Source organism: Periophthalmus magnuspinnatus, chromosome 13, assembly GCF_009829125.3.
Source record: "Periophthalmus magnuspinnatus isolate fPerMag1 chromosome 13, fPerMag1.2.pri, whole genome shotgun sequence".
Classification (NCBI taxonomy): domain Eukaryota; kingdom Metazoa; phylum Chordata; class Actinopteri; order Gobiiformes; family Gobiidae; genus Periophthalmus; species Periophthalmus magnuspinnatus.
The window spans coordinates 427,220-455,110 of NC_047138.1; the positions used below are offsets into that span (position 1 = coordinate 427,220).

Below are 27,891 nucleotides of genomic sequence, written 5' to 3' on the forward strand. Positions count from 1 at the left end.
CCACGTCACAGACGCGCCCTGAGCATAAACAAGCGCACCCCGCTCTGTGTGCGTGCGTGTGTGTGTGTGTGTGTGAGCTGAGAGCTCTGTGTGACACATAAACAAAGAACAGACACTTAAAGGACATCACGGAACATTACTGAACCTCTAAACACCCAGAGACATGGAAGGTAAGACACGCTCCACACACCCTGTCCCCCTGTCCCTCTGTCCCGGGTCTGTCCATGAGACACGTGCCTCTGTGTGACAGCTCCTCCTGACAGCTGTGGAGCTAACAGGCTAAAGCTAACAGGCTAGGCTAACACAGAGTGAGCGTGTGAATGAGCTAACAGGAGCTAACAGGAGCTAGCATGTGAGACTAATGAGACACTGGCGCGTTTCTGTGTCTTTATTGTCACCTGTTTGTCCAGATCACACGGGTTTATTCTAGAGGACACAGAGAAACAACAAACAAAAAACGACAGGAGCTTGAAAAAAAGAGAGGATGTTTAGCTGTGAGCTGTTAGCCTCTGAGGACAGGAGTTATGCATCTGTCAAACTCTTTAAAGAGACAGACTGGGTAGATCTGAGCTGTTAACAGGACAAGAGTTGGACATGTCTCTGTCAAACTCTTTAAAGACACAGAATATTTAGCTGTGAGCTGTTAGCAGGTGAGGACAGGAGTTATGCATCTGTCAAAGTCTTTTAAGAGACAGAGCTGCATTTTGAGTCAAACAGAAGCACCATAATAGTCAGGACTGTGTATAATAATAATAATAATAATAATAATAATAATAATAATATAAATCAGGACATTCTGTTGTTTTTAATGAGCTCCTGCAGTGTATAAACTATTCTGAATGTTTCTGAACAGGTAACATCTCGTTTTACACCATCTACTCTTTTTCCACCAGTGCATTTTAACATCAGGTTTTAACAGTTGTGTTTAACGTAACTAAAAAGGTACAGTACTATTTAAGTTTTTAACCTAGAATTAAACCTGTACATCATTTAAACTTGCATACATTTTATTCTTTTTCCATCAGAAACACACACACATAGAGGAATAACTTTGCTGTTTTTGTTGGCTGAACAATAACATGTTGTATAACCGATAATGTGCAAATATGCGAGTCACAGCTGCCTGAACTTGGCCCCTTTCTATTCAAAACATGTCTGTTCTCCCAATCAATGTCTCTGCAGGTCTAATGCCTTCCTCTCATTTAATTATAGGCATTTTATTCAGAGCTGCACACCCACTTATGGTATTTTTGTCTATCCAGCAGGAAGTTGGAAATGATATTCACTTTTAACAGGTCAGATATTGGGCTTGATGCTTGATTAGTCCGGACGCTGAACGTCTCTATGGAGGTCTGCTTTGTGTTCATGGAAAATAACAGAAGCTGAGAGAGAGAGGGGTCAACTCCAGGCAGCATGCATGACTAGGCAATGTCTCTCTCCATGTTTAATTGCATTGCTGTATTTTGAGTTGGTCTGACTTGGTCGTACTGTGCTCTCCTGTTTAGTTCTGAACAGGTGGAATCCGCAGGACTTTCCACTGTATTTCTCTGTTGAGTTGTGAGTGATTTACTGGCAAATATGTCTCTGTTTAGTTTAAATATTCTCTTGGCATAACCTGTTCATACCAGGGTGTAACTATGGTTTAATAAAACTCAATGGGACTAAAGCCAAGTGCGTAACAATGGCAAGTCCAGAATGAGATCACTCACATCTTTGTAAAGTTTTGGAGAAGTGAGTATTCTGGTTCAATGAGGTAACAATAACTGTATTACACAATATCATATGTCTGTCACTATAGATTTGGTGACTAAAGTAAGTGCAACAACCGGCTTTTGTTATGTTTGAGCAGCAGATACAAAAGGAACGACATAAACCATGATCCTTTGCTCAGTATTTGCTAACATGTAGTGGTTAAGTTTATGTGTGCATGTGATCTATATTATATATTGTGTTTTATATCACGCACAGAGGCTGAAACAAAAGCTCATGTGCACCTACTCCATTACAGTTCTATATTTACAGCTGCAAGACTTTCAGCGTAGTCCTAACAATAGTTTATGTTCGAGCTGAAACGATTAACTGGAATTATTGTGACTATTAAAATCACGTTTTTAGTTGTTGTCTGGGCTGTACAGACACATGCACTTAAAATGTTTTATAAGAAAGACAATCATCAATAATATCAATACTACAAGCATCATTTTAACTTTATTTGGTAAAAGTGAATTTAAAAATATCAATGTTCATCAAGAATCATTGTTTTGACTGGTCGCAGTCGGGTTGTAACTAATGATTATTACAGTTTATTGCTCAAACGTAACTTATCAAAATTCCATTATTTCCATTATTTTGAGCTGATAAAAGCCTGAAGTTTCTGTTGTTGCAGATGTTGTTTTAAGTCTGTACCTTCTCAATCATAATAAGATCTTCCGACTGCATCATCCATGTTGTCAGTGGAACAAGCATTATCTTGTTCTGTGTTCAGTAAAGTACTTTTATGAATATTGATCTTGGTTTTTCCAGCCATTATCATGATGTCATATAACTGTGAGTGCCCATAGATCAAGCTTTAAGTGGGTTCTGTCTGAGCACAAAGTGCACAGGACACATGGGAACTGGGACATTCCCAAACCCCAGCGGAAATTCCTCTTTGAGTTTGGAAGTTCTGATCCATCCTGAACTTTTAATAGCGTCACATTCACAGAGCAATCACCAATTCACCATTTAGAACACAATCAAATCAGTGTGAACTATTTAGATCTAAGATGTTTGCTCTAGGGTTGTCTAGGTAGACCGGGACTAGACCGGGACTAGACCGGGACTAGACCGGGACTAGACCGGGACTAGACCGGGACTAGACCGGGACTAGACCGGGACTAGACCGGGACTAGACCGGGACTAGACCGGGACTAGACCGGGACGAGACCAGGACTAGTACTACTAACAGTTTCGGCTTCAGACATGAATATTACCACTCGGATGTATCGTCTGATGGTGACACAGGTGTACACTTTTTGAAAGAAAAAAACATGTTGGTCTGATGTTTAATATAATAATTGTGCTGTAATCTGTAAAAACATGTTAAGTTGCCACACAAATATTGCACTTTTTGTTATTTTTATTACTTCAGTGTTTCCAGAGCATGTTGTTGTTACGTGTTCGTTGTTGTTACGTGTTCGTTGTTGTTACCTGTTCGTTGTTGTTACCTGTTCGTTGTTGTTACGTGTCCGTTGTTGTTACGTGTCCGTTGTTGTTACCTGTCGGTTGTTGTTACCTGTCGGTTGTTGTTACGTGTCGGTTGTTGTTACCTGTTCGTTGTTGTTACCTGTTCGTTGTTGTTACCTGTTCGTTGTTGTTACCTGTTTGTTGTTGTTGTTACGTGTTGGTTGTTGTTACGTGTCCGTTGTTGTTACCTGTTCGTTGTTGTTACCTGTTGGTTGTTGTTATGTGTCGGTTGTTGTTACGTGTCCGTTGTTGTTACGTGTCCGTTGTTGTTACCTGTTCGTTGTTGTTGTTACCTGTTCGTTGTTGTTACCTGTTCGTTGTTGTTACGTGTTCGTTGTTGTTACCTGTTCGTTGTTGTTACGTGTTCGTTGTTGTTACCTGTTCGTTGTTGTTACGTGTCCGTTGTTGTTACGTGTCCGTTGTTGTTACCTGTTGGTTGTTGTTACCTGTTGGTTGTTGTTATGTGTCGGTTGTTGTTACCTGTTCGTTGTTGTTACCTGTTCGTTGTTGTTACCTGTTCGTTGTTGTTACCTGTTCGTTGTTGTTGTTACCTGTTCGTTGTTGTTACCTGTTCGTTGTTGTTACCTGTTGGTTGTTGTTATGTGTCGGTTGTTGTTACGTGTCCGTTGTTGTTACCTGTTCGTTGTTGTTGTTACCTGTTCGTTGTTGTTGTTACCTGTTCGTTGTTGTTGTTACCTGTTCGTTGTTGTTGTTACCTGTTCGTTGTTGTTACCTGTTCGTTGTTGTTACCTGTTCGTTGTTGTTACCTGTTCGTTGTTGTTACGTGTTGGTTGTTGTTACCTGTTGGTTGTTGTTACCTGTTGGTTGTTGTTACTTGTTGGTTGTTGTTACGTGTTGGTTGTTGTTACCTGTTGGTTGTTGTTACGTGTCCGTTGTTGTTACGTGTCCGTTGTTGTTACGTGTCCGTTGTTGTTGTTGTTGTTGTTACGTGTTGGTTGTTGTTACGTTTTCATTGTTGTTACGTGTTTGTTGTTGTTGTTACGTGTTCGTTGTTGTTACGTGTTGGTTGTTGTTGTTACGTGTTCGTTGTGATCTATTCTTAGATTTCAAGTAAACGATTCCTTCCTGATGTAAAGGATTTGTGACGACTCAAACTGATTGCCATTTTTTCCAAATCCGTGTCTTGTCTTTGCTGTTGCAGGTACAGGTCTGAGCCCAGATAAAGTGTCCCTATTTCAGAAGCGGCTGAGGGGGGAGCCACGTTACCTTTTGGCCCAGAATGTGTCGACGTGTATCGACCCTCTGGAGGTGTGTCTGCACCGACAGACCGTCCAGGACACAGTGCACATCTTCCAGCACTCCATCCCCACAGAGGGCAAACCGGTCACCAACCAGAAGAACTCAGGCACGCAACTTCACCTAATTATTAGTGTTCAGGTCCAGTTTAACTTCACCTTATTATTAGTGTTCAGGTCCAGTTTAACTTCACCTTATTATTAGTGTTCAGGTCCAGTTTAACTTCACCTTATTAGTGTTCAGGTCCAGTTTAACTTCACCTTATTAGTGTTCAGGTCCAGTTTAACTTCACCTTATTATTAGTGTTCAGGTCCAGTTTAACTTCACCTTATTATTAGTGTTCAGGTCCAGTTTAACTTCACCTTATTATTAGTGTTCAGGTCCAGTTTAACTTCACCTTATTATTAGTGTTCAGGTCCAGTTTAACTTCACCTTATTATTAGTGTTCAGGTCCAGTTTAACTTCACCTTATTATTAGTGTTCAGGTCCAGTTTAACTTCACCTTATTATTAGTGTTCAGGTCCAGTTTAACTTCACCTTATTAGTGTTCAGGTCCAGTTTAACTTCACCTTATTAGTGTTCAGGTCCAGTTTAACTTCACCTTATTAGTGTTCAGGTCCAGTTTAACTTCACTTTATTAGTGTTCAGGTCCAGTTTAACTTCACCTTATTATTAGTGTTCAGGTCCAGTTTAACTTCACCTTATTATTAGTGTTCAGGTCCAGTTTAACTTCACCTTATTATTAGTGTTCAGGTCCAGTTTAACTTCACCTAATTATTAGTGTTCAGGTCCAGTTTAACTTCACCTTATTATTAGTGTTCAGGTCCAGTTTAACTTCACCTTATTATTAGTGTTCAGGTCCAGTTTAACTTCACCTTATTATTAGTGTTCAGGTCCAGTTTAACTTCACCTTATTATTAGTGTTCAGGTCCAGTTTAACTTCACCTTATTATTAGTGTTCAGGTCCAGTTTAACTTCACCTTATTATTAGTGTTCAGGTCCAGTTTAACTTCACCTTATTAGTGTTCAGGTCCAGTTTAACTTCACCTTATTAGTGTTCAGGTCCAGTTTAACTTCACTTTATTATTAGTGTTCAGGTCCAGTTTAACTTCACCTAATTATTAGTGTTCAGGTCCAGTTTAACTTCACTTTATTATTAGTGTTCAGGTCCAGTTTAACTTCACCTAATTATTAGTGTTCAGGTCCAGTTTAACTTCACCTTATTATTAGTGTTCAGGTCCAGTTTAACTTCACCTTATTATTAGTGTTCAGGTCCAGTTTAACATCACCTTATTATTAGTGTTCAGGTCCAGTTTAACTTCACCTTATTATTAGTGTTCAGGTCCAGTTTAACTTCACCTTATTATTAGTGTTCAGGTCCAGTTTAACTTCACCTTATTATTAGTGTTCAGGTCCAGTTTAACTTCACCTAATTATTAGTGTTCAGGTCCAGTTTAACTTCACCTTATTATTAGTGTTCAGGTCCAGTTTAACTTCACCTTATTATTAGTGTTCAGGTCCAGTTTAACTTCACCTTATTATTAGTGTTCAGGTCCAGTTTAACTTCACCTTATTATTAGTGTTCAGGTCCAGTTTAACTTCACCTAATTATTAGTGTTCAGGTCCAGTTTAACTTCACCTTATTATTAGTGTTCAGGTCCAGTTTAACTTCACCTTATTAGTGTTCAGGTCCAGTTTAACTTCACCTTATTAATGTTCAGGTCCAGTTTAACTTCACCTTATTATTAGTGTTCAGGTCCAGTTTAACTTCACCTTATTATTAGTGTTCAGGTCCAGTTTAACTTCACCTTATTATTAGTGTTCAGGTCCAGTTTAACTTCACCTAATTATTAGTGTTCAGGTCCAGTTTAACTTCACCTTATTATTAGTGTTCAGGTCCAGTTTAACTTCACCTTATTAGTGTTCAGGTCCAGTTTAACTTCACCTTATTATTAGTGTTCAGGTCCAGTTTAACTTCACCTTATTATTAGTGTTCAGGTCCAGTTTAACTTCACCTTATTATTAGTGTTCAGGTCCAGTTTAACTTCACCTAATTATTAGTGTTCAGGTCCAGTTTAACTTCACCTTATTAGTGTTCAGGTCCAGTTTAACTTCACCTTATTATTAGTGTTCAGGTCCAGTTTAACTTCACCTTATTATTAGTGTTCAGGTCCAGTTTAACTTCACCTTATTATTAGTGTTCAGGTCCAGTTTAACTTCACCTTATTATTAGTGTTCAGGTCCAGTTTAACTTCACCTTATTAGTGTTCAGGTCCAGTTTAACTTCACCTTATTAGTGTTCAGGTCCAGTTTAACTTCACCTTATTATTAGTGTTCAGGTCCAGTTTAACTTCACCTTATTATTAGTGTTCAGGTCCAGTTTAACTTCACCTTATTATTAGTGTTCAGGTCCAGTTTAACTTCACCTTATTAGTGTTCAGGTCCAGTTTAACTTCACCTTATTAGTGTTCAGGTCCAGTTTAACTTCACCTTATTAGTGTTCAGGTCCAGTTTAACTTCACCTTATTATTAGTGTTCAGGTCCAGTTTAACTTCACCTTATTATTAGTGTTCAGGTCCAGTTTAACTTCACCTTATTATTAGTGTTCAGGTCCAGTTTAACTTCACCTTATTAGTGTTCAGGTCCAGTTTAACTTCACCTTATTATCAGTGTTCAGGTCCAGTTTAACTTCACCTAATTATTAGTGTTCAGGTCCAGTTTAACTTCACCTTATTATTAGTGTTCAGGTCCAGTTTAACTTCACCTTATTATTAGTGTTCAGGTCCAGTTTAACTTCACCTTATTAGTGTTCAGGTCCAGTTTAACTTCACCTTATTATTAGTGTTCAGGTCCAGTTTAACTTCACCTTATTAGTGTTCAGGTCCAGTTTAACGTCACCTTATTAGTGTTCAGGTCCAGTTTAACTTCACCTTATTATTAGTGTTCAGGTCCAGTTTAACTTCACCTTATTATTAGTGTTCAGGTCCAGTTTAACTTCACCTTATTAGTGTTCAGGTCCAGTTTAATGTAAATGCAGTTGTGTGGCTCAAACATGTTTTTCCTTTTGTTCTTCAGGGAGGTGTTGGATCTTCTCGTGCCTCAACGTCATGCGACTTCCCTTCATGAAGAAGTTTAACATAGAGGAGTTTGAGTTTAGTCAGTCTTATCTCTTTTTCTGGGATAAGGTAAGACACAGATCACAGGTTTTCATGTTTTAATTAAAATGACTCTGGTGGGATTGAACCTGTGCTAATTATAAATGATAGTTTTACATGAGTCAAGAGGTTTGAGTTTGGTAACAGGAAGTAGCACTGAATTATGAAAAGGAATCCCTCTGTCTCATGTGTCCTCAGCTCACATCAAACACATTTTTATGACCGTTTACACAGGGAAGTGTTTGATAAAATGATACTTTTGCTTAAATATACAATATAACAGAAGTATTGTGTAACTTAGACCAGCTTTGGCCCTGGTTTATGGTCAGTAGGTTATTTAGCTTTTTAATTCTAAACTCAGAGTTGTCAAACAGAGGGAAAACAAGGCAATATTTAGTAAAATCTGAAATGTCGTCCTGTTACCTCAGTGAAATGAGGAGTCTAACCTGTCATACGCACTTTACCATTCAGGTGTGGTGATATTTACCGTGTTCCAGTGTTTAAAATTGAAGTTTTTCTTTCTGTTGGTGGTGGACATGTTGTTTAGCAGAGGACATGTTAAACATTATACATCCCCCTCCTCCTACACTTGCCATTGTCCAGTTTAACCGCTCTTTTGTGTGGAGGTCAATGCTCTACTAGTTTACGTCACTGACACAAACACAAGTCCATGAGACTTACAATCATGTGGAGAAGTCAGATTTTTAACTGTTTATTTGAAAATGACGGTTGTATGATTCATTTAAAACACACACTGTGCATATGTGTTTATCAGTTACAGTATAATACGTTTGTCAGTTTAAGTTTGTCATAAATGAGAATGACACTGAAACAAGACGTGTCAATGTTACTTTCACTTTGCACTGAACCGGGACTGAACCGGGACTGAACCGGGACTAAACCGGGACTCCATGATCTGATGTTGTCTCACGTTCTCAGCCTAAACGTCCTGTTGTCTTAAATGACAAACGGCCTGTGTCCTGCTCTCACCACGTCGCTGGTTTCTCTTCCTCAGATTGAGCGCTGTTACTATTTCCTTCACGCGTGTGTGGAGACGGCGCAGAGAAAAGAGCCGGTGGACGGGCGCCTGGTTCAGTTCCTGCTTTCGAATCCCACTAACGATGGAGGACAGTGGGACATGCTGGTCAACCTCATCGGTCAGTTCCTCCCCTGATACAGTTTTTTCAGTACAACAGTTAAAAGAAGAAGTGGTTTGTGCTGGGTGTCTGTGCTCAGGGCTTAAACGTTGGTTTAACTGGACAGGGATGTAAAAAATTATATTCAGATTCTAACTGACACCACATTTAGGATTGAAAGGAGATACTTGTTTAAAAGTATTGAGTCTGTCATTGTGGTCTGAGATAAAGACCATGAAGAGCAGGTACATTTTAATTTAAATTGTATTGTAAAAAAACAGTTAGTTTTTATTATCATTGTTGTATCAAAATCGCAGTTGTAACACAATATTCTTTTTTTCAAGCTTTGAAATCAAGTTTAAATCTCATTTTTGTGACAGTTTCCATCCTCAGTCCTTGAGGATAAATGATGTGCTGTTCTATTTTTCACAGACTGTTTAGAATCCAGAGAAACTGATGAGCTCTGCTGATACTTTATCCCCGATATGCAAGACCAATTTGTATTATTCTCTCCAAATTATTTTATTTAAAATGACCAAACCTCATCCACAAACCTGTGTAACTTCAAAATGGGTGAGAGCTCTCATTCTGTGCAGTGTCTCCTTCACTCATATAAAACATGTCCATATAAAACATGATGCATTTTACAAAATATCAGCTTCTACAAGTTTAAGGTCGATGCTCCATGTGCTAAAAAGCACAAATATGGGCCCAGTACATCTGTATATGATCCATCTCGTCTATTCAAAACCAACAGACTTTGAATAAACTTTGAATAACCTCAACATTAAACTGGTTGTTTTTGCCTGGTCCAAGTGTAAAATATTTGGCTCATAAAGAAATCTGTTCTGTTTAGAAAAATATGGCGTAATTCCAAAGAAATGTTTCCCCGAGTCGCACAGCTCCGAGGCCTCGCGCCGAATGAACGACATCTTGAATCATAAGGTGAGTCCAAAGACATCCCTGCAGGACTTTGGAGATAAGACTCAAGTGTGTGTGTTTACCTTTACAGCTGAGAGAGTACTGTCTACGACTTCGAAACATGGTCACCAGTGACGCCACCAAAGCAGAACTGTCTGAGGCCATGGACACCATGATCGAGGAGGTGAGGCTTTGAACATAACGCTCCAACTGTGACGTTTCCTCCTCTCTCCTGTTTCTGAAAAGTCCTGTCGACAGTGTATTTACTAAAATCCTGTTACATTCATGGCCTTTTTATGAATCGTTCCAGTGACACATAACTTCGTGACATTGCTCGATCTTATCTTCAGTAAATTATTTCCTCATCTTTTTTTATGTGACACTGGCCTTGTTCATCAAAATCTGATCATAAAGTGATTTCTGGACCTTTGACATCACTTAAAGTAAACTTAATGTGATCAGACGGACAATGATTTTACTTTTTCCATTTCATTTACATTTTTTTAGCTTCAAAAATGTGACAATCATATTTTGAGTGCACATGTGTCTTTTGAGTGTCTTATTTATGTTTCATTTTCTTGTTGTATAACAGACTCAGTCGGGTTTGGCCTTTTGTTGATGTTATTTTGTTTTGCCAGAAGAGGGAGCTGTCAAATAAGATGTGAAACAAAACTGCAGCATGAAGCTTCTCTGAGTGTGACACAGGTTTATGTTTTATGTCATTTTAAGAGATTGCACACACATTTCTTTATATTACATTTATCCAACTGGTATCTAACATTTATGCAGCAGTTTTATATCTAAATGACTCCAAGGCATCAGAGCCCCAAATTATCCCCAAATTATCCCAGTTTTTTTCTTTATTTATTCTTTATTTATCAAGGACTATGTACAAATTCATTAATTTTACAAAAGAAAAGACGATTTGTCCCAGATTTAGCTGTTACTGTCCCTCTGCAGCCTCTGGGCAGGTCAACGCACAGACAAATACACATTTCATTACAATTACATCATAAGACTCACAGTTCATCATTAACATTATCAGTTAAATACAATAAAATGTCCCCATGTCCAGTGCATGATGTTTTCTACAGTTCAAATCAATATAAAAATCATTATGTGCAGGTTTTTACAGTGAAACATCAGATTAACCAGTGTTTTCACTGTGGGTCCATAGAAGTTCAGTCTCTTCTCTCTTAATATATTGTCAAATTTGGCAGTGTTGTCTACTTTACTAATGAAATACTTGGTGTAAAAGTACCTGAAACACTTCCACTGATGTCGTAAACGGATGGAGATCATGTTTGTGGAAAAGGCTCCTTTTCTGTCATAGACTGTGTTTGTGACAAAGTGTAGAGGTTTGACACACACTTCCCCTCAGCACAGTGCTCTTCATAGTTCATTATTTTGTCACAGTCAGGTGTAGTTAATGTTTTATAATATATTTGTTAAACAGGAGGACGCCCCAGAAAATCACCTCTTGTATGTGGTGATTTATGTTTTTCCCTCTGTTCAAGCACACGCTCTTTGCCCTGAATACTCACGTGGACTCCTGTCTGATTCTTCCCTTCTGATTTATTAAGTTATAGATGAGTTATTATGTTGTTCAGAAGCAGTTTAGTTGTTTTTTAACTAGACTTTACTGGACCATAGTTTGAAGATTGGACGTCTGTGCCATGTTCATCTGAGTCAGTGACGCTGTGTGTTTCACCTGTTGTTGTGCGTTTGCTGGTCTCATGTTTAAACAGCGTCCCTCGTCTCACACACCTTGGTCCACAGATGCTCGTCAGCACCTCCTCCTCCATCTCCAAACTCATGTTGTGTAACGGAGCCCTCACGACAGAGCAGGGAGGGGCTGTCCCGTGTGTGTTTGTGCACCTGGAAGTGGTTTGTTTTACGAAACGCCGCACTGTCACGGCCACTGCTGATGTGCGATTTGCTCATGGCCCAAAAACGACCACAGCAAAGTCACATTATAAAGCTCCTGACGCCGAGATGAAAAGAGCCACAGAAAAAACTTCAGAGAACGGCTGAGAAGAGTGAGGAGGGCATCGGGAGGAGGGCGTCCGGAGGAGGGCGTCGGGAGGAGGGCGTCGGGAGGAGGGCGTCGGGAGGAGGGCGTCCGGAGGAGGGCGTCCGGAGGAGGGCGTCCGGAGGAGGGCGTCGGGAGGAGGGCGTCGGGAGGAGGGCGTCGGGAGGAGGGCGTCGGGAGGAGGGCGTCGGGAGGAGGGCGTCCGGAGGAGGGCGTCGGGAGGAGGGCGTCCGGAGGAGGGCGTCCGGAGGAGGGCGTCCGGAGGAGGGCGTCCGGAGGAGGGCGTCCGGAGGAGGGCGTCCGGAGGAGGGCGTCCGGAGGAGGGCGTCCGGAGGAGGGCGTCCGGAGGAGGGCGTCCGGAGGAGGGCGTCCCAGAAGAGGCCGTATAAATGGTTCCTCATAAGATACACACTGATGGATTTGATGCTAACGACACATCTGCATCAGTGTTTGATGAAAAACATTAGACATGTAAGACACGCAGCCACAGCCGCTCCTGCCAGTCGTCTCTCTGTCCACAGGTGTCTTGCTCATGGACACGACGGCAGTATGAGGCCGGGTTTGACTCACTGACTGTGGCTCTGGAGGCCATAGCTGTACGAGCCTCTTAAACGGCACAGGGCCAAAGAAAAGCTGTATATTTTACACTTTGCGTGTTGCTCTAGTGTTTGTGTAAAGTCTTGTGGTTTGCCTTTAAACAACAGTAAAGTGGCATTTCCTCTTCGCTGCCACATGTTTCCTCTGCACAGACTGTGTGTTTGTGCGGATCAGAGGCCGTGTCAGTCCTGGTTTGGCGTCTGAAGGTGAGGCTGTGCACGCTTCCTTCACAGAAATGCTGTTTCTCATCACACAAAGTCCAAACTCACTGCTCTGACAGTGAGTTTGGGTTTGGAGTCAGTCTGCTTCTGCTTAGACACCATTTTAAAGATAGATGGTGCCAAAAACTACTCGTACATGGTCAAACGGCGTTCAATATCATGTTCATCCTCTAGAGCAGAGTAAAAGTGACTTAAATATTGATTAGTTTTCTGGGTGTTACTTAATTGGTCTCACATAATTACAGCTGAACCAGTAACGACACGGCAGCAAATCAACAGATCAATAAAACAAGAACATTTATTTACTCTCAATAAACTCTCCTGGAGTTAAATGAGCAGTGTTCTAATGTCCAGAGGGCTGTCTCCAAATGAAGGGTTGGCAGTTCACATCACACTCATGTAGACATTATTGTGTCCTTGGGCAAGACACTTCTGTCACATTGTCAACTACAGCCATGATTTCATGCGTCGTTGCTCGAGGAAGGGCATCTGATGCATAAAAAAAATACTATGACAACCCCGCAAAAATAACACATCAATCTGCTAGACAAAAATGTATTGACTTCAGCCCAGTTTCCTTATGTATTCTCACTGTTCCTTTGCGTGAGAACAGCGTTTGCCCATAACTAACCCTGGATACACTGATCCCAGTGCGGCTCATCCATCTTCAGTGCATTTGAAACAGCACCTGCCTCTGGACCTGCCTCTGGACCTGCCTCTGGACCTGCCTCTGGACCTGCCTCTGGACCCTGGACCTGCCTCTGGACCCTGGACCTGCCTCTGGACCCTGGACCTGCCTCTGGACCTGCCTCTGTGTTTCCCCTTTACTCTCGGCCCATATGGAGCTTTATCAGGGGAGCAGGATTAGTTTCAAAGCGTGGCTCCTTTGGTTCAGTCTGGGATATCTCCAGATCTTTCTGCCTCCTTTACGTGGATGAAAATGAAGTAGATGTTTTACAGATGGGACGGCTCACGCCACACTGGACCTCTCTCATCATCCCACATTACATCATTGATTCAGAGACACATGGAGCTGTGGGTTTGATCACAGTTTGGCAGCGTCTCGTTTGAACCTGTTTTCTTGTTGCGTCTTTATTTATTTTCCAGCATCAGCCCAGGACAGATCTGTAGCCGTGACATTTTAGGCCGTAGATTAAAGTGAATCCTTGATCGACCACTGGATTCCCGTTTAATTTACATTTATTTACCCAAAGTCTGAGCTTCTCTCTTGGTGGGTTGGACGAGCGGTGGACGACCAGCCTGTTTGACCCTTAACTCATCATTGAAATCAGCAAATGATTCGATTGCAGTTCAGTTACAAGTAAATTAATCTCCTCACACACCTTTTGTTTTATATTTTGTCTCAGGTCCTACAAAAGTAAAGTGATCTGCAGTTTCTCCGCACAAATGTGAAGTCTGCTTTTTCTCTTTTAATTACATTTATCTTGTTATTTAATCCCATTTTTGCACCATTTATTTTCCATCTTATTCCTGTGACTTACAAACTTCCACCTGCTCACTCCAGATCCTCTTTGTTCCTCTGTCTAGACTTTAAATGTCATTAAGTGTCGTTCTAACGCTCTGGGACGGCCCTGAACCTGAGCTGATGATCGTGAGTCTTGTTTTTGCCTGTTGTCTGTGGGTTTTTATCTTTGTACGTCTCAATCTGAGGAGTCTGCAGCCTCGGCCTTGGCAGTTTGACCTGTCAGACTAAAATTACTCCAATCGTACCACATGTGTTACTTGTTTACAAAACACGCAAGTTTAATCAAAACCCAGATCATTTTTATCCAAACTGTTTTGCATGGTGTCATTTGCTTACACTCAAAAGTCCAGCTTCTACACAAGAGTTATACATCGTCCAGATTTGAGACGGGGGCAGGTCAGGTCGACACTGGAACTGGTATATTTGGGCTTAAAGACATTTCAGAAGTGGAATGTTTCGTTTCACACGTGCAAAGTATTCATAATTGTAGTATTCATAATTGTAGTATTCGTAATTGTAGTATTCGTAATTGTTACTAACTTATAACTTTTGGGGGAGTAACAAATTTTTGTGTTGTTGTTACTGTGAAAACTGTATATTAATGTTTGTTAAAAGTACTAATAGCTTTTTGGTGTTTATGATGTGGACTTCAGAGCGTTTTTATTAACTGCCCTTATGGACTGAGTGTGACGTCACAGCGTTCAGCTCAAATGAAACTCATCGAGGCCAGAGCAGGTACAGGGAACAATTTGGAGTCGAGTATCATAGCAACCAAAGAGCCAATCCAGAGTGAGGCTTAAAGCCTTTTCCCGCCCACACTGGTTTATCAGAGAGCAGGCGCTTAGCAACGCTGTCAATCAAACCGGTTGCTAACGCTAACAGGAGCGACGTCGGGGAAAGAAGGACCTGATTTGTCTGTTATTAATGTTCAGATCTTGATTTACAGACACAAAAGTGAAATAAAAACCCCAGGATCATGTAGAGGGTTAATACGAACATTTAAGACCAAAATGAGTCTGACAGTTGTAGATATGTATTTATATATATATATATATATATATATATATATATATATATATATATATATATATATATATATATATATATATATATATATATATATATATATATATATATATATATATATATAAAATGTATTAAAACGTACAGGTACTTCAATGCTTTGCTGTAAAAACTACCAGTGTCGACACAATGTGTTTGAGTTTACTGAATGAGAAAATCTCCTAGAACAACACAAATATTTCCTTAAATGTCTTGATTAGTCACACAAATGCTGCGTTCTGCCTTCTGACCTCTCTGTCCCTTTGTCTTTCGTCGCAGAGGCAGATGGTTCAATATTGTCCCTCGTCTGATGTCACTGCGTCTGTTTATGCCCCAAAACGACTCTTTTCAAAGTGGCATTAAGTCCACACTCCCACTGTATTTACTCTGTGTCAGAGGAGGTGGGCACAGGGCAGAGGGCGGCATCAGGTAAAGGGCAGAGAAATATGAAAACAAACACTCAGAAAAGAAGTTAGAAGTGTTTTTTTTCTGTATCTTTGGGGAATTTACTAATGAAAGATTAAGCAACTGAAAGGAGAAGGGCCAAAGTCATTAGGATTGTGGACCAAACTCTGTGCACAGAGAACTACTGATAAACAGCATTTTAAAGTCTGATTAAAATGTCCGACCCGCCCTCCACTGTGTCTCAAACATCCAATCAGATCGTGTTTGTTTTCAGTGACACATGTGAATCAAAGAAGCTCATTGGCCACTCATCATTTTGAATAAAATCACATTTCTCTCACCTCAGATAAACACTCATTCAATCTCTTGTGATATTTTTGTTCCTTGTAAGCAGAGATATTTATTTGGATCAGGATGGACCGTGCATGTCCCTGATTGGCTAATCCACCTGCCACTCAAGTCCATCTGAAAACAGGGAGGAAGTATTAAAGAAGTGTGTGTTCTGGATCACAGGCAAAAAAAACAAAACTCACTCACTCTGTACCTTCCTCACCGCTGATGTGCTTTCATCTTTATCTTTAAGAAGCTTTAACATCAAAAAATCACAACTTTACAAAAATAAAATGTATATGAACGTGTAATAATGTTTTAGAGAAAGGCAGGGAGAATAATTAAAATGAATGGAATGGGGAGAAATATAAAGGTTTTCTGTTCTCAAAAAGAAAAAGCCTTTTAGTTAAAAATGTCATTGGATTTGTATTTATTTTTTGTACCTGCAGTGTCTTACAAAGCTTTGCCTTGGTTTAAGTTTTTGTTGAAGTGAGTTGAGGGAGGGATAGAAGTAAAAAAACACCTCCACCTCCTCCACCTCCTCCACACACACCCGCCCTGGTGTCGCCTAAACCAAAGCTCTGGGACAGACGCCTTTGACTCGAGTGTGTATTTTGTTTTGTGACAGACTCTTGGACGACGACTCTGAGGATGATTTATTTTTGAAGTGGCTCCTTTTGAGTTTTCTTTGCTGATGTTAAAACGCTCTGATAAAATACAAAGAAACATAAAGACAGAACACAAAGAACACAAATAAATCCCGGCGTAGCATGGACCTCCGCTAAGGCACTAGTCTGAACCCGCGTGGACACGAAGCTGCTCTTAATACTTAAAGAATCTCCTCGAGCGAAGCAACAGGATTTGAGCTTGGGTCTGTGAACTTACTATGCCACGTCAACTTTAAAAACAAATCTTAACCTTTGGACCTTTTTTTGAGGGAAAAACATGTTTGAGAATGTTCCCCACTCACTCAGTGTCTTCTCTCTGATCTGACAATAAAGTATTATCTAATCTAATCTAATCTAATCTCACTTTTATGTTGAACGATTATTAAAGCTTTTGCCTCGGATTCTCACAATTTCACACAATTTCAGTTTCAATCAGAGACACTGTTAGACTGTTGGTTCCTTATGGTTTTCATTGAACAAAATGCCTTAAAGTTTTTCTTCAATATTCAGTTTTATTTTTTATACATATTTGCTTTGGATCACTGGCCCTTTATCAATTGTCTTTTAAATATTTGATTAACTATTTTTGGTCAAATATACCTGTATTTCACCATGTATATATGTTTTTATCCTTTGTTTTTCTCAGTCGACTGAGTGGGACAGAGTGACACTTGTCCCTCGCAGAGACACAGTTCATGTGAATGCACAGATAACACTCTCTGCAGCTTAAACATCCGCACTCTAATCATATCTGAGTAAAAACATGAGAACAGAACGGCTAAGACTCTGGGAACGCAGAGGCTTCAATATCCAAACAGAAGAAGAAGAGAAGAGACGGGACAAAGAGACAGAACAGGATGAAGAGACAGAACAAGACTCAAGTGTTTCTATTGTGAGGACAGACTTTATAACGTCAGGATCTATGAGTAACAGGATCAGGACCGAGTGTCCTGCATCATGTAGGATTTAAACTGACTGTTTTTATTGTGTTGTTGACAAATACAGGTCTATAATTTGCCACGAGTGTCAGATTAATATTTTTGTTCCATTTCATGTAAACACAACTGGATTAATGTGAAGAGTTCAGTTTGAAACACGACATTTGATGTGAAAATTAGAGGCGTGTAATGTATTTAACCTCTGCTGCATTATGCCTGTGTCTAATATAAGTGTGATTATATAAATAACACCAGGCCCCTCTGTTCTCTGTGTATTTGGGCTAATAGTTGATGTAAATCTGTCTGTTTTTGTTTAGGTGTTCAGAGTGGCCAGTGTTTGTCTAGGCAGCCCTCCAGAGACCATCTGCTGGGAATACAGGGACAAAGACAAGAACTTCCACCGAATGGGACCCCTGACGCCGCAGGAGTTTTACAGGGAGCACGTCAAACCTCTTTACAACATTCAGGACAAGGTGAGTGGAGTGTGTGAACTGTGTGCGACTGGACGTCCTGTGTGCGACTGAACGGCCCGTGTGCGACTGAACGGCCTGTGTGCGACTGAGCATCCTGTGTGCGACTGAGCGTCCTGTGTGCGACTGGATGTCCTGTGTGCGACTGAAGGTCCTGTGTGCGACTGAGCGTCCTGTGTGCGACTGGATGTCCTGTGTGCGACTGAACGGCCCGTGTGCGACTGAGCGTCCTGTGTGCGACTGAGCGTCCTGTGTGCGACTGAGCGTCCTGTGTGCGACTGAGCGTCCTGTGTGCGACTGAGCGTCCTGTGTGCGACTGAGCGTCCTGTGTGCGACTGAAGGTCCTGTGTGCGACTGAACGGCCTGTGTGCGACTGGATGTCCTGTGTGCGACTGAAGGTCCTGTGTGCGACTGGACGCCCCGTGTGCGACTGGATGTCCTGTGTGCGACTGAAGGTCCTGTGGGGTACTACAAACACGATGATGTTCTTACGATTAGGGATTTTATTTGTGCCACAATCAGAAAAGTGCAGTGTTGCAACAGTACAAACATTACAAAAGAGACATTACTATTTGTAAAAAAGTCCACAAAGGCACTACATGGAAATATAAAAGGACAGAAAAACATCAGTGCTCTTCAGCGTTTATGTAAAAATATATGTTTTTACTGTGTTTTGAGCAGAAAAACACTGTATTATTTAAATTTACTTCACTTTAAAAACAAAGGCATGCATTTATATTTATTATTATTTTAAAATCACAGTTTTTATCACAGTTTTAGTCCATATTAAAGTGATCTGCTGCATGTTTTTCTCATGTCCTTGTCTACATCCACAGTGTAAATGCCTCTTTGTGTTCAGATCTGCCTTGTGAACGACCCGCGGCCTCAGAATCCTTACGGGAAGCTTTACACCGTGGAGTTTCTGGGGAACATGGTGGCGGGCCGTAGCACTCTTTACAACAATCAGCACATCCAGCTGCTCAAGAAGGTGGCGGCCGAGTCCATCAAAGAGGGAGAGGTGGGTCTGGGGGAAACACGATCTCGTGTCGAGCGCCAGTGTCATAAATGTGAAACTCCAATGTTGTAAATCTGAAGTTAATGTTTTGATTTTCCCTCCTGCGCAGGCCGTGTGGTTTGGCTGTGACGTCGGCAAACATTTCCACGGGAAGTTGGGGATAAACGACATGAATGTGTGAGTTTACTGTGTAAAGGTTTGGGCAAAAAACACAAAATAAATTGTCCGAAAAAGTTTACAAATTTAGGTTTCACAAAGACTAAACTGTATTGAGGCTTGAGGGATGAAACTGCGTCATCCAAGTCGTTCAAAAGCAACAAAAAAAGTTTGAAAAATGCTTTGAATGTTGGATACAAAGGAAACCAACGAGGATCATTTTAGTGTTCACGTTTTCCAGATTTGGGCCAAGAAAATGGTCTAACAGTTGAATTTATGCAGTTAAAAACGTGTTGTATTTACAAAAATATAAGAGAAAATGTAAATGTGAGTATGGTAATCGTCGGTTTGGCTGAACACTGTCACCTCAGTATTGTTGAGTGATATTTTGCAGCTGTAATGCCATTTCAATGTGAATATTTATTTCACAAATGTAACATATTTCCTGCATCACTACTTTTTGTAACTGATTTGCTCATTTATCAGTATTGAAGTTATAAGTATTGAGTTCATACTGAGGGTTAACAGAGAAAAACAGTGTTGCAAAAATGTTTAAAATGCTGATAAACAGTAAACTGGTAGAAGATCATGTGAAGCGTTAATAGTCTTTGTGAGTTTGTGGAGTTGACTCTGAGCCCTAAAACTCACCTCTCATTGGTCAAACCTTTAGCTCGTCATCATTTGTCTCTGTTTCTGGCGCCAGGCTAAATTTACCCGCTGAACCTGTTTGCTGTGAATGTCTGTTCACTCGAGCGGCTGATGAGCTGCAGTTATGTGTTTATAGCCAAATATCATTATCACAGTTGAATAAAGTAGATTTACAGACTCTGCAGAGCCTGTGCATTGAGCTCAATGAGAAGAAAGAAATAAAGACTGATCCTAGTGGACTTATATCAGCACATGGACGTCCTCAGCGTTGGTTTGATTCACAGCTGAACGTCTTTAGTCATTCTGAGTTTTTTTCTAATTTATACTTTTATATAAAAACACCAAACCAAAAATCAAAGCTCTGCCTCTGACGCAGAAGTTATTTTTTAAACCGCCTGTTCAATCCTCCTTTTTCACATCTATGTGAAACTGTGGAGAAGGACACAGCTCCAGAGGACTGCAGTATTAAGTACTGCAGTATTAAGTACTGCAGTATTAAGTACTGCAGTATTAAGTACTGCAGTATTAAGTATTGTAAAAACATGTGACTTTGGCTCTTGTACCTTCATTTCTCTCACTTTGTCATTTTGTCCTTCCACATTTTCAGTGTAGGAGTTCGTTTTTTTTCATAATTTCAAAATGAGACAGGCCTGTGTCACAAAACAGATTTATCACTCTAAATATTTTATACATATATATATATATATATACACACACACATATATATACACACACATATACACAGCACGTTTTCACCTTCAAGACGATCCGAGTGTTTTACAAAAGGAACTGCACCCACACACTTGCACACTCACACCCTCTCGCACACCCCCGCACACACACACACACACACACACACACACACCCTCTCACACACACCCCCGCACACCCCCACACACACTCACGCACACCCCCACACACCAGTGTACACACACCGCTCCACCAATGATGTTTATGTCGAGAGCAGGACTTGAACCACCTTTGTCTCAGTGGACAAACACAACCTGCTCATGTGCCACGCCCATCGTACACATGTGTAAAATAATAGTTTGATTATAGTTTCGTTAAAGATTAGAGAACATAATAAACTTCCCTCTTCCCTCTGTGCGTCTCTCAGGTTTAACCATGAGCTCGTATTTGGCGTCTCGGTGAAGAACCTGTCAAAGGCAGAGAGGCTGATTTTCGGGGACTCGCTCATGACCCACGCCATGATCCTGACCGCCGTCACCGACAAGGTGGGTACTCTGAGCGGGACAGGTGCGTCAGTGCGGCCCAAACACATGTTCTACACACATGGACACACAACACTACGCACGTTTGAAAAGTTTGTTCCATCAAACATTGTACACTGTTTATGCCGCTCTAATGGGCTGCAGTTTCTCTCAGTGCTGTCAATTTCCTCTCTGTAAGTAAGCCCAGATGCCCTGACACGTTTTTGGGGCTGTCACATTGTACGCCTGGTCCTATACATGCTCTGTCTGTCCCTCAGGAGGGGAAAGAAGGCTACGAGAAGTGGAGGGTGGAAAACTCGTGGGGCGACGACCGTGGAAACAAAGGTAATTATTTCAAATATTGATACACAAAGCTGTTTTCCGAGTCACAACATGTGACTGATGTCCATTTGAATATAAACACAGTAAATGTATTTGTTTTTTGGCCTGGATATTTTATAGTTCTACAGAATGTCCAGGCTGTTCCAGTGAAAGTATGTGAGCTTTCCCTTCTTGGATTTGAGGAAAACTCTTTAGAAAAAAATCTAATTCATCTGTTTTTTTTTAACTCAAAACCAGGGTCAAAACAGCAGGTCAGATTGTGAAACTTGGTTGTGTCTGGTTTTCTTCACATGAACAGTTTGGTCCTAGATATCTCCTCAAATGAAACTTCACTGAGATATTTAAAATAACCCACTGCTTCCACCTCAGCAGCACCAGCTCCTGAACAGGGACAGTTAGGGAGCCACCGATCCAGCTTTTTCGATATATCAACAGATACCAAAGACCAAAAACAGCATTTATTTCCTTTAGACAAAAATAAGACCGAACTGGTCCAAATGTTTCTGTAGCTGTTATTTATCCCACAGTAACTACACTCCAGCTTTGTGTAAAGTTCAAACATGAAGAGACTTTCTGTGCGCCGCGACCTGTAAATAGTCTTAGTGCATCGGTTTATTTGATCATCCAGGATGCAGGCTGAGCCGATATTTGGAAGCCGATATCCGATACCAGTATCGGATCAGTGCGTCTCTAATAAACTGAACCAGGACCATCGTTTGTGCTTTGACACAAAGCTCATCTGTTGAAACTTATTCTGTGGGGAGTAAATCAAAATACACTCAGACAAAAAGGGGAAAAGTCACCCAAACTTTCATAGTGAGAAAACAGGGACCACCAAAAAAGAAATTAATTAGATGTTTGTTAATTTGTGACCCCCTCAGCTCCATAATCACTGGAAACTCTAATATTATCTCCAGGAAGAAGATTACAGTATCACACTCTACTTTTCTCTGTTTTTCACCCCAGCTCCTTGTGAATCCATCGTCTTCAGTTTATTTTCTCTGAATTCTAAGCAGGTTTACACAAAGGCCTCCCCATGTGGCTGCTTTATGAACTTATAATTGGCTGCGTCTTGGTAGAAATGCTCACATTTGGTGTTTTTGTTTCTTAGCTTAGAACTTCAAGGGGAAATTGCATAAAGTCAATGTAACAAAACAAGTTGACCTCAGACCACTGGAGAAACCACAGTGACTTTGTTCATAATGCCTCCTGTGGCTTTCCAACTTTACTTAACCACACATTGGCAGAGATGACCTAAGTCAGCTGGTTCTGCTACTACTGCAGTAATGTAAGGCTTTACACAAGAGTCCACACACTTTTATAGTTTATATTATTAGAGCTCATACTGGGGCTGTCACAAGTATCAAATATCAATACTAACACTAGTATCAAAACTACATACTCTACATACTCATTTGAGCAGGTATCAATACTAAAGTCACATGAGCAGAAATGAACTTTTCCTGAATCTTTATCTGTATCAGACACAGATTCGTCCATGGTCCACAGTGAACCTCCTGGACACTGATCACACAGATGTAACTCCACAGATGTAACTCCACAGATGTAACTCCACAGATGTAACTCCACAGATGTAACTCCACAGATGTAACTCCACAGATGTAACTCCACAGATGTAACTCCACAGAGTAACAAAACAAAGTACTGTTAATATTAGATCTTAAGAAGATGTGTCCCTCAGTCGTCCAGGTCTGATCCACAGTAAAAGACAAAAGTTAAATCTGTAACTGGACAAAAAGTTGTAGGAGTGAAGACGTTTCACTGCTCGTCCCAGCCACTTAGGACGTTTCATAACTTGGATGTTTATCCTGTATCCATGAGGGGAGGCACACCTCCTCCACGCCATTGGCTTAAATATATTTATTTCCATGGAGATGATGGAGGTCTAGGTCATGTTCCAGGTTTGATCTATGGAGAGGCTACCCCCCCTCACAATTAGAATGTATATTTATCATCAGTAAAGTCTTCTGCAGCTGAATAAATGAAAGACGCATTTGTAATGCCGTAGTGCGGAGGATTCCAGGAGTAATAACATGAAGATAACCAGGTCATTTGAGAAATGAACCGACAGAACAAATTCAGATCGTTCTGATTCAGGGTAAATGCTTTTTCACACACACACACACACACACACACACACATGAGCCAAAAGGAACTACAAGGCCACGTCAGAACAAATTCAGATCGTTCTGTGCCGGTGAAAGAGCATCACCCCTTGAATACAAATGAGCCCTAACCAAAATCTTCAGAATATTTACATAACCTTGCTCCACACCTCCTGCGCGCTCCCGCTTCACGCCGCGCTCCCGCGTCACGCCGTGCTCCTGTGTAACTGTAGAACATTTGCTCCGTCTTGAACCTCAGAATCTCGTGGCTTCGGGGAAAACATCTGAAATCTTGTGTCAAGTCAGATTTCTTTCACACATATTCCGCTGCATAAACATCGGGGCGGTCTGTCCACGGCCAAATTAATAAAGTTTCAGAGAACAAAAGTTTAAGACGTGGAGCTCACTTGGGAATGTGGGACTGTTTGTTTGAGAAAAGCTGCAGGGAAAAGACACACAAACAGCAGCGGCGGTAAAGAAAATACTGCAGGTTTTACACATCGACTGGGCTTTAAATTTAAAGAAGACACTTTTATATACGCCACAATTCGATATTTCAACATCTTAATAATATGGAGCCCTAATATAATAAACACAATGCACAGAACTCAGTTCTTTCCAAAAATGTGTGTTTTTTTAGAGCAGCTGGTGTCAGATTTAATACAAAACTGTGCATCGATGTTTTTATGCCCCAAACACTCCATAAATGATGTCACAGACACTTGGGTCCCGCGTCATGTCCTTTGGGTCGTCGGGTCAAATGTTGGACATTCACTGTGTGACTTGACTAAACAAACCACAAAACTGAACCAAAGTCAGTTTGTACCAAAAGATTAAAGTGCAGGTTTAGTTTAGCCTTTTAGTTTGATTATAGCCTCAGTATTTAAACTTTACACATTTCAAACAGTGATTCATATTTTGATCATATGGACACATTCATCGTTCATCGTGGCCTCGTTCTAGAGCTCGTGGGGTGAGAATGTAAACTTACTCTGACAGGTGACGTTCGGCTCTTTTCAACAGTTTCTTAAGGTTGGATCTGGATCTCATTTTTGAAAATAACATTGTTTTCTTTCAATTTTGTATAAATTTTTACACTGACTAATGCTGAACCAACACAAGGACCAGCACTGAAGCATTTTAACAAAAACAGATAAAAAACTGAAAAAATATATGAATCCAGTTGTTTCTCTTGAATATTCAGCACAAAATCAACTAAATTAAGCTTTATTTTCTCAAAATCTGCACAAAATACTTTACTTTTTACTCTTTAAGTAAATGTTTTAAACTTTAATACTTTTATGCAAGTAGATTTTCATTATGTATGTACTTTTACTTGAGTACTATTTTACTCTGGTATCTGTACTTTTACTTCTGTTCTTAAGGTTCAGTAAGAGCACATCCACCTGCCACATCTCTGTTGGTCTGTCCCAGGGCAACTGTGGCTTTAGTTCACCATCAAACGTGACCTAACACTGATCTTATTCCAGTGACTTTTGAATATAAATGTGCAAAAGTGTAAAAAGCAGCTACGCCAGTGATTGAACCCAAACATGATAATGTGCACGAGTGTCATTAAATGTGCACGAGTGTCATTAAATGTGCACGAGTGTCATTAAATGTGCACGAGTGTCATTAAATGTGCACGAGTGTCGTTAAATGTGCACGAGTGTCGTTAAATGTGCACGAGTGTCATTAAATGTGCACGAGTGTCATTAAATGTGCACGAGTGTCATTAAATGTGCACGAGTGTCATTAAATGTGCACGAGTGTCATTAAATGTGCACGAGTGTCGTTAAATGTGCACGAGTGTCATTAAATGTGCACGAGTGTCATTAAATGTGCACGAGTGTCGTTAAATGTGCACAGACGTGGTTGGGGTTAAAGTGTGATACTCTGATAGTGACACAAGTGTGATACTGAAATAAGTGTGATACTCTGATAGTGATACAAGTGTGATACTGAAATAAGTGTGATACTCTGATAGTGATACAAGTGTGATACTCCGATAGTGATACAAGTGTGATACTGAAATAAGTGTGATACTCTGATAGTGATACAAGTGTGATACTCCGATAGTGATACAAGTGTGATACTGAAATAAGTGTGATACTCTAATAGTGATACAAGTGTGATACTCCGATAGTGATACAAGTGTGATACTGAAATAAGTGTGATACTCTGATAGTGATACAAGTGTGATACTCTGATAGTGATGCAAGTGTGATACTGAAACAAGTGTGATACTCCGATAGTGATACAAGTGTGATACTCCGATAGTGATACAAGTGTGATACTCTGATAGTGATACAAGTGTGATACTCTGATAGTGATACAAGTGTGATACTCTGATAGTGATGCAAGTGTGATACTGATATAAGTGTGATAGTGATATAAGTGTGATACTCGTGCAGCCGCCTGTCAAACACCTCACTTCCATTTGAGTCGACTTCTCTGTTAAAGCTGGAATTCTATTCATTTCAAGAGGAAAGTCCTGCTGTCATGATATAAAGTGGAGTAGTCGGGCTGAGCGACAAAAACGGATCTTATTTACTGCCACGATTTTCACAATTCAGTTTAATTTTGTCGTTTATAAACAAAAGTTTCAGTACAGTGTTCCCTCGTTTATGGTGGGACTTTATTATTTACATTATTCTCTCTGTTTTTGTCTGTAAAACCCCTCACCACACACTTTATACACTTTTCTCACACAGGCGTTAACAGTTTCTCATATTTCTCTCTTGTTTAATAGTGACTCATGTATTTAACAGTTCCTCTGACCCCGCCTCTTTGTTTCGATCCAACATTTGAGCATAAACGATACAGACGTTTAACCACTCGCTCCAAACCACACACTTCACACATCGACTTCAGCTGATCAACCAGTAGAAGTAACATTTGGATCTCTATAAAAATCTGATTAATGTTTGACTGGTCGACTGGTGTGACCCGACGTCTTTTCAGCTCTTCACTCTTTGTCACATGTCAGATGTGGTGAGTTTCAGGTCGTTTATTCCAGGTCACGCTGTCGTGTTTCTATGACACTCTCTTCATGCACTTTTATGTGTGGAATATATGAATCCTGAACAACCAACCGCTCACCACTTGGACTAATTATGTGGCACCTCGTGTGTTTTTACCTGATGCAAAATGAATTTACGAGACAATTAAGACGGGATATCACTGTTTTATTGTTCTTTACCTTTGTGTTGTATTACCTGTATATTCGTTTTTTATCGACTTTGTTGCAGCTGAAGTGCTTTTCAAATGTGATGCAGTGATTTTTACTTTATAAAAATAACCCACAATAGTCAGCGTCACTTCCTGTTGGTCACTTTTATTATGAATTCTCACAGTTCAAATGATTTTCAGCGCCGTCGGGCAGTTTGTTCAGAGTTTTGGTCGACATTATGGAGAGAAAATGGAGCCGGTGCTCATCTGACTGTGTAAAAGTTTGATTTAAAGATCACACATCGTCACATGTTCGTGGGAATCGAGTCTGTGTAGTGTCCGCTGTAAATCATAATCTGTTCATCACACTGATCATAACACATCTCTTTAAGCGTCTAAATGACCTGTCTTAAAGGTGCACTGTGTAACCTTTAAGGCGTCTTCTGTTTGTTTCTCGTGTCGGCCGCTCACGATAAACTGAAGTACGATATACAGAGAAATACTGCGATAAACAATAATACTGAAACTACTTAAGCCACGGACACAGATCAGGACAAAACAGTTTTTAAATCTACAGCAGAATTTAAAAGTCTGAGCTTCAACAAATGAAACATCAGAATGAAACCGTAATTATCCACAGAAGTGATTTATTTTACTCGTTAAATCAAATCTCTTCATACTTTAAGAAAATGGAATAAATCTCCCTCAATATTGTACAGAAATTGTCACATGATAAATATTGATTGATTCTCGCAGCTTTTCATATTTTGAGGGTTAAGTCCATTTTGTAACGTTTTCATGGAGACTTGGAGATGGAGGTTTGTCTGGAATGTTTCACAATATGGCATTAAAGTTCATGGAGGTACAGGTCACGTCTGTGGAGAGGTGACTCTGCTGACAGTATATATAATAAAACTCCTCTAACTGAAAAAAACAAGACATGCAAACATCCCAAACAACAACATCTCCAAGGAGAAAAGAAACATCTTCATCAAAAGAAATGACGTGTTTTATTTCGTCTGTAACTCGTCCGTCACTGAATTCCTTCCTCTTTTTGTCTTTTTGTCTTTTGCAGGTTACTTGATCATGACGGACGACTGGTTTTCCGAGTACGTTTATGAAGTGGTGGTCGATAAGAAGTTCCTCCCCGCAGACGTCCTGGAGGTGATGCAACAGGAGCCCGTTGTACTTCCTGCCTGGGACCCGATGGGGGCGCTGGCTTAACATCCGGCCTGTTCCTCTGCTGCTTTTACCTCTGCCCCCGCTCCACAATCAACCTCTTCTAGATAAAATAATAAAAGATTTTGATTTCTTTTTTA

General features: G+C 40.4%; 1 protein-coding gene across 1 annotated transcript; it reads left to right on the top strand.

Annotated features, from left to right (window-relative positions):
- Positions 1-48: 48 nt before the first annotated feature.
- Positions 49-27,891, top strand: blmh (bleomycin hydrolase). Its single transcript, XM_033977154.2, has 12 exons — positions 49-170; positions 4,388-4,591; positions 7,558-7,667; positions 8,653-8,794; positions 9,630-9,718; positions 9,786-9,878; positions 17,751-17,906; positions 18,763-18,921; positions 19,028-19,095; positions 20,840-20,957; positions 21,212-21,278; positions 27,648-27,891. Exons 1-12 carry the CDS (start codon positions 164-166, stop codon positions 27,794-27,796), a joined length of 1,362 nt encoding a protein of 453 aa, XP_033833045.1. The 5' UTR covers positions 49-163; the 3' UTR covers positions 27,797-27,891.

What these genes read in the sequence shown, in the direction of transcription:
- blmh (XM_033977154.2), top strand. An exon ending in CACCAACCAGAAGAACTCAG is followed by an intron (nt 4,592 to 7,557) that starts GCACGCAACTTC and finishes TTTGTTCTTCAG; the next exon opens with GGAGGTGTTGGATCTTCTCG. An exon ending in CATGCTGGTCAACCTCATCG is followed by an intron (nt 8,795 to 9,629) that starts GTCAGTTCCTCC and finishes TGTTCTGTTTAG; the next exon opens with AAAAATATGGCGTAATTCCA.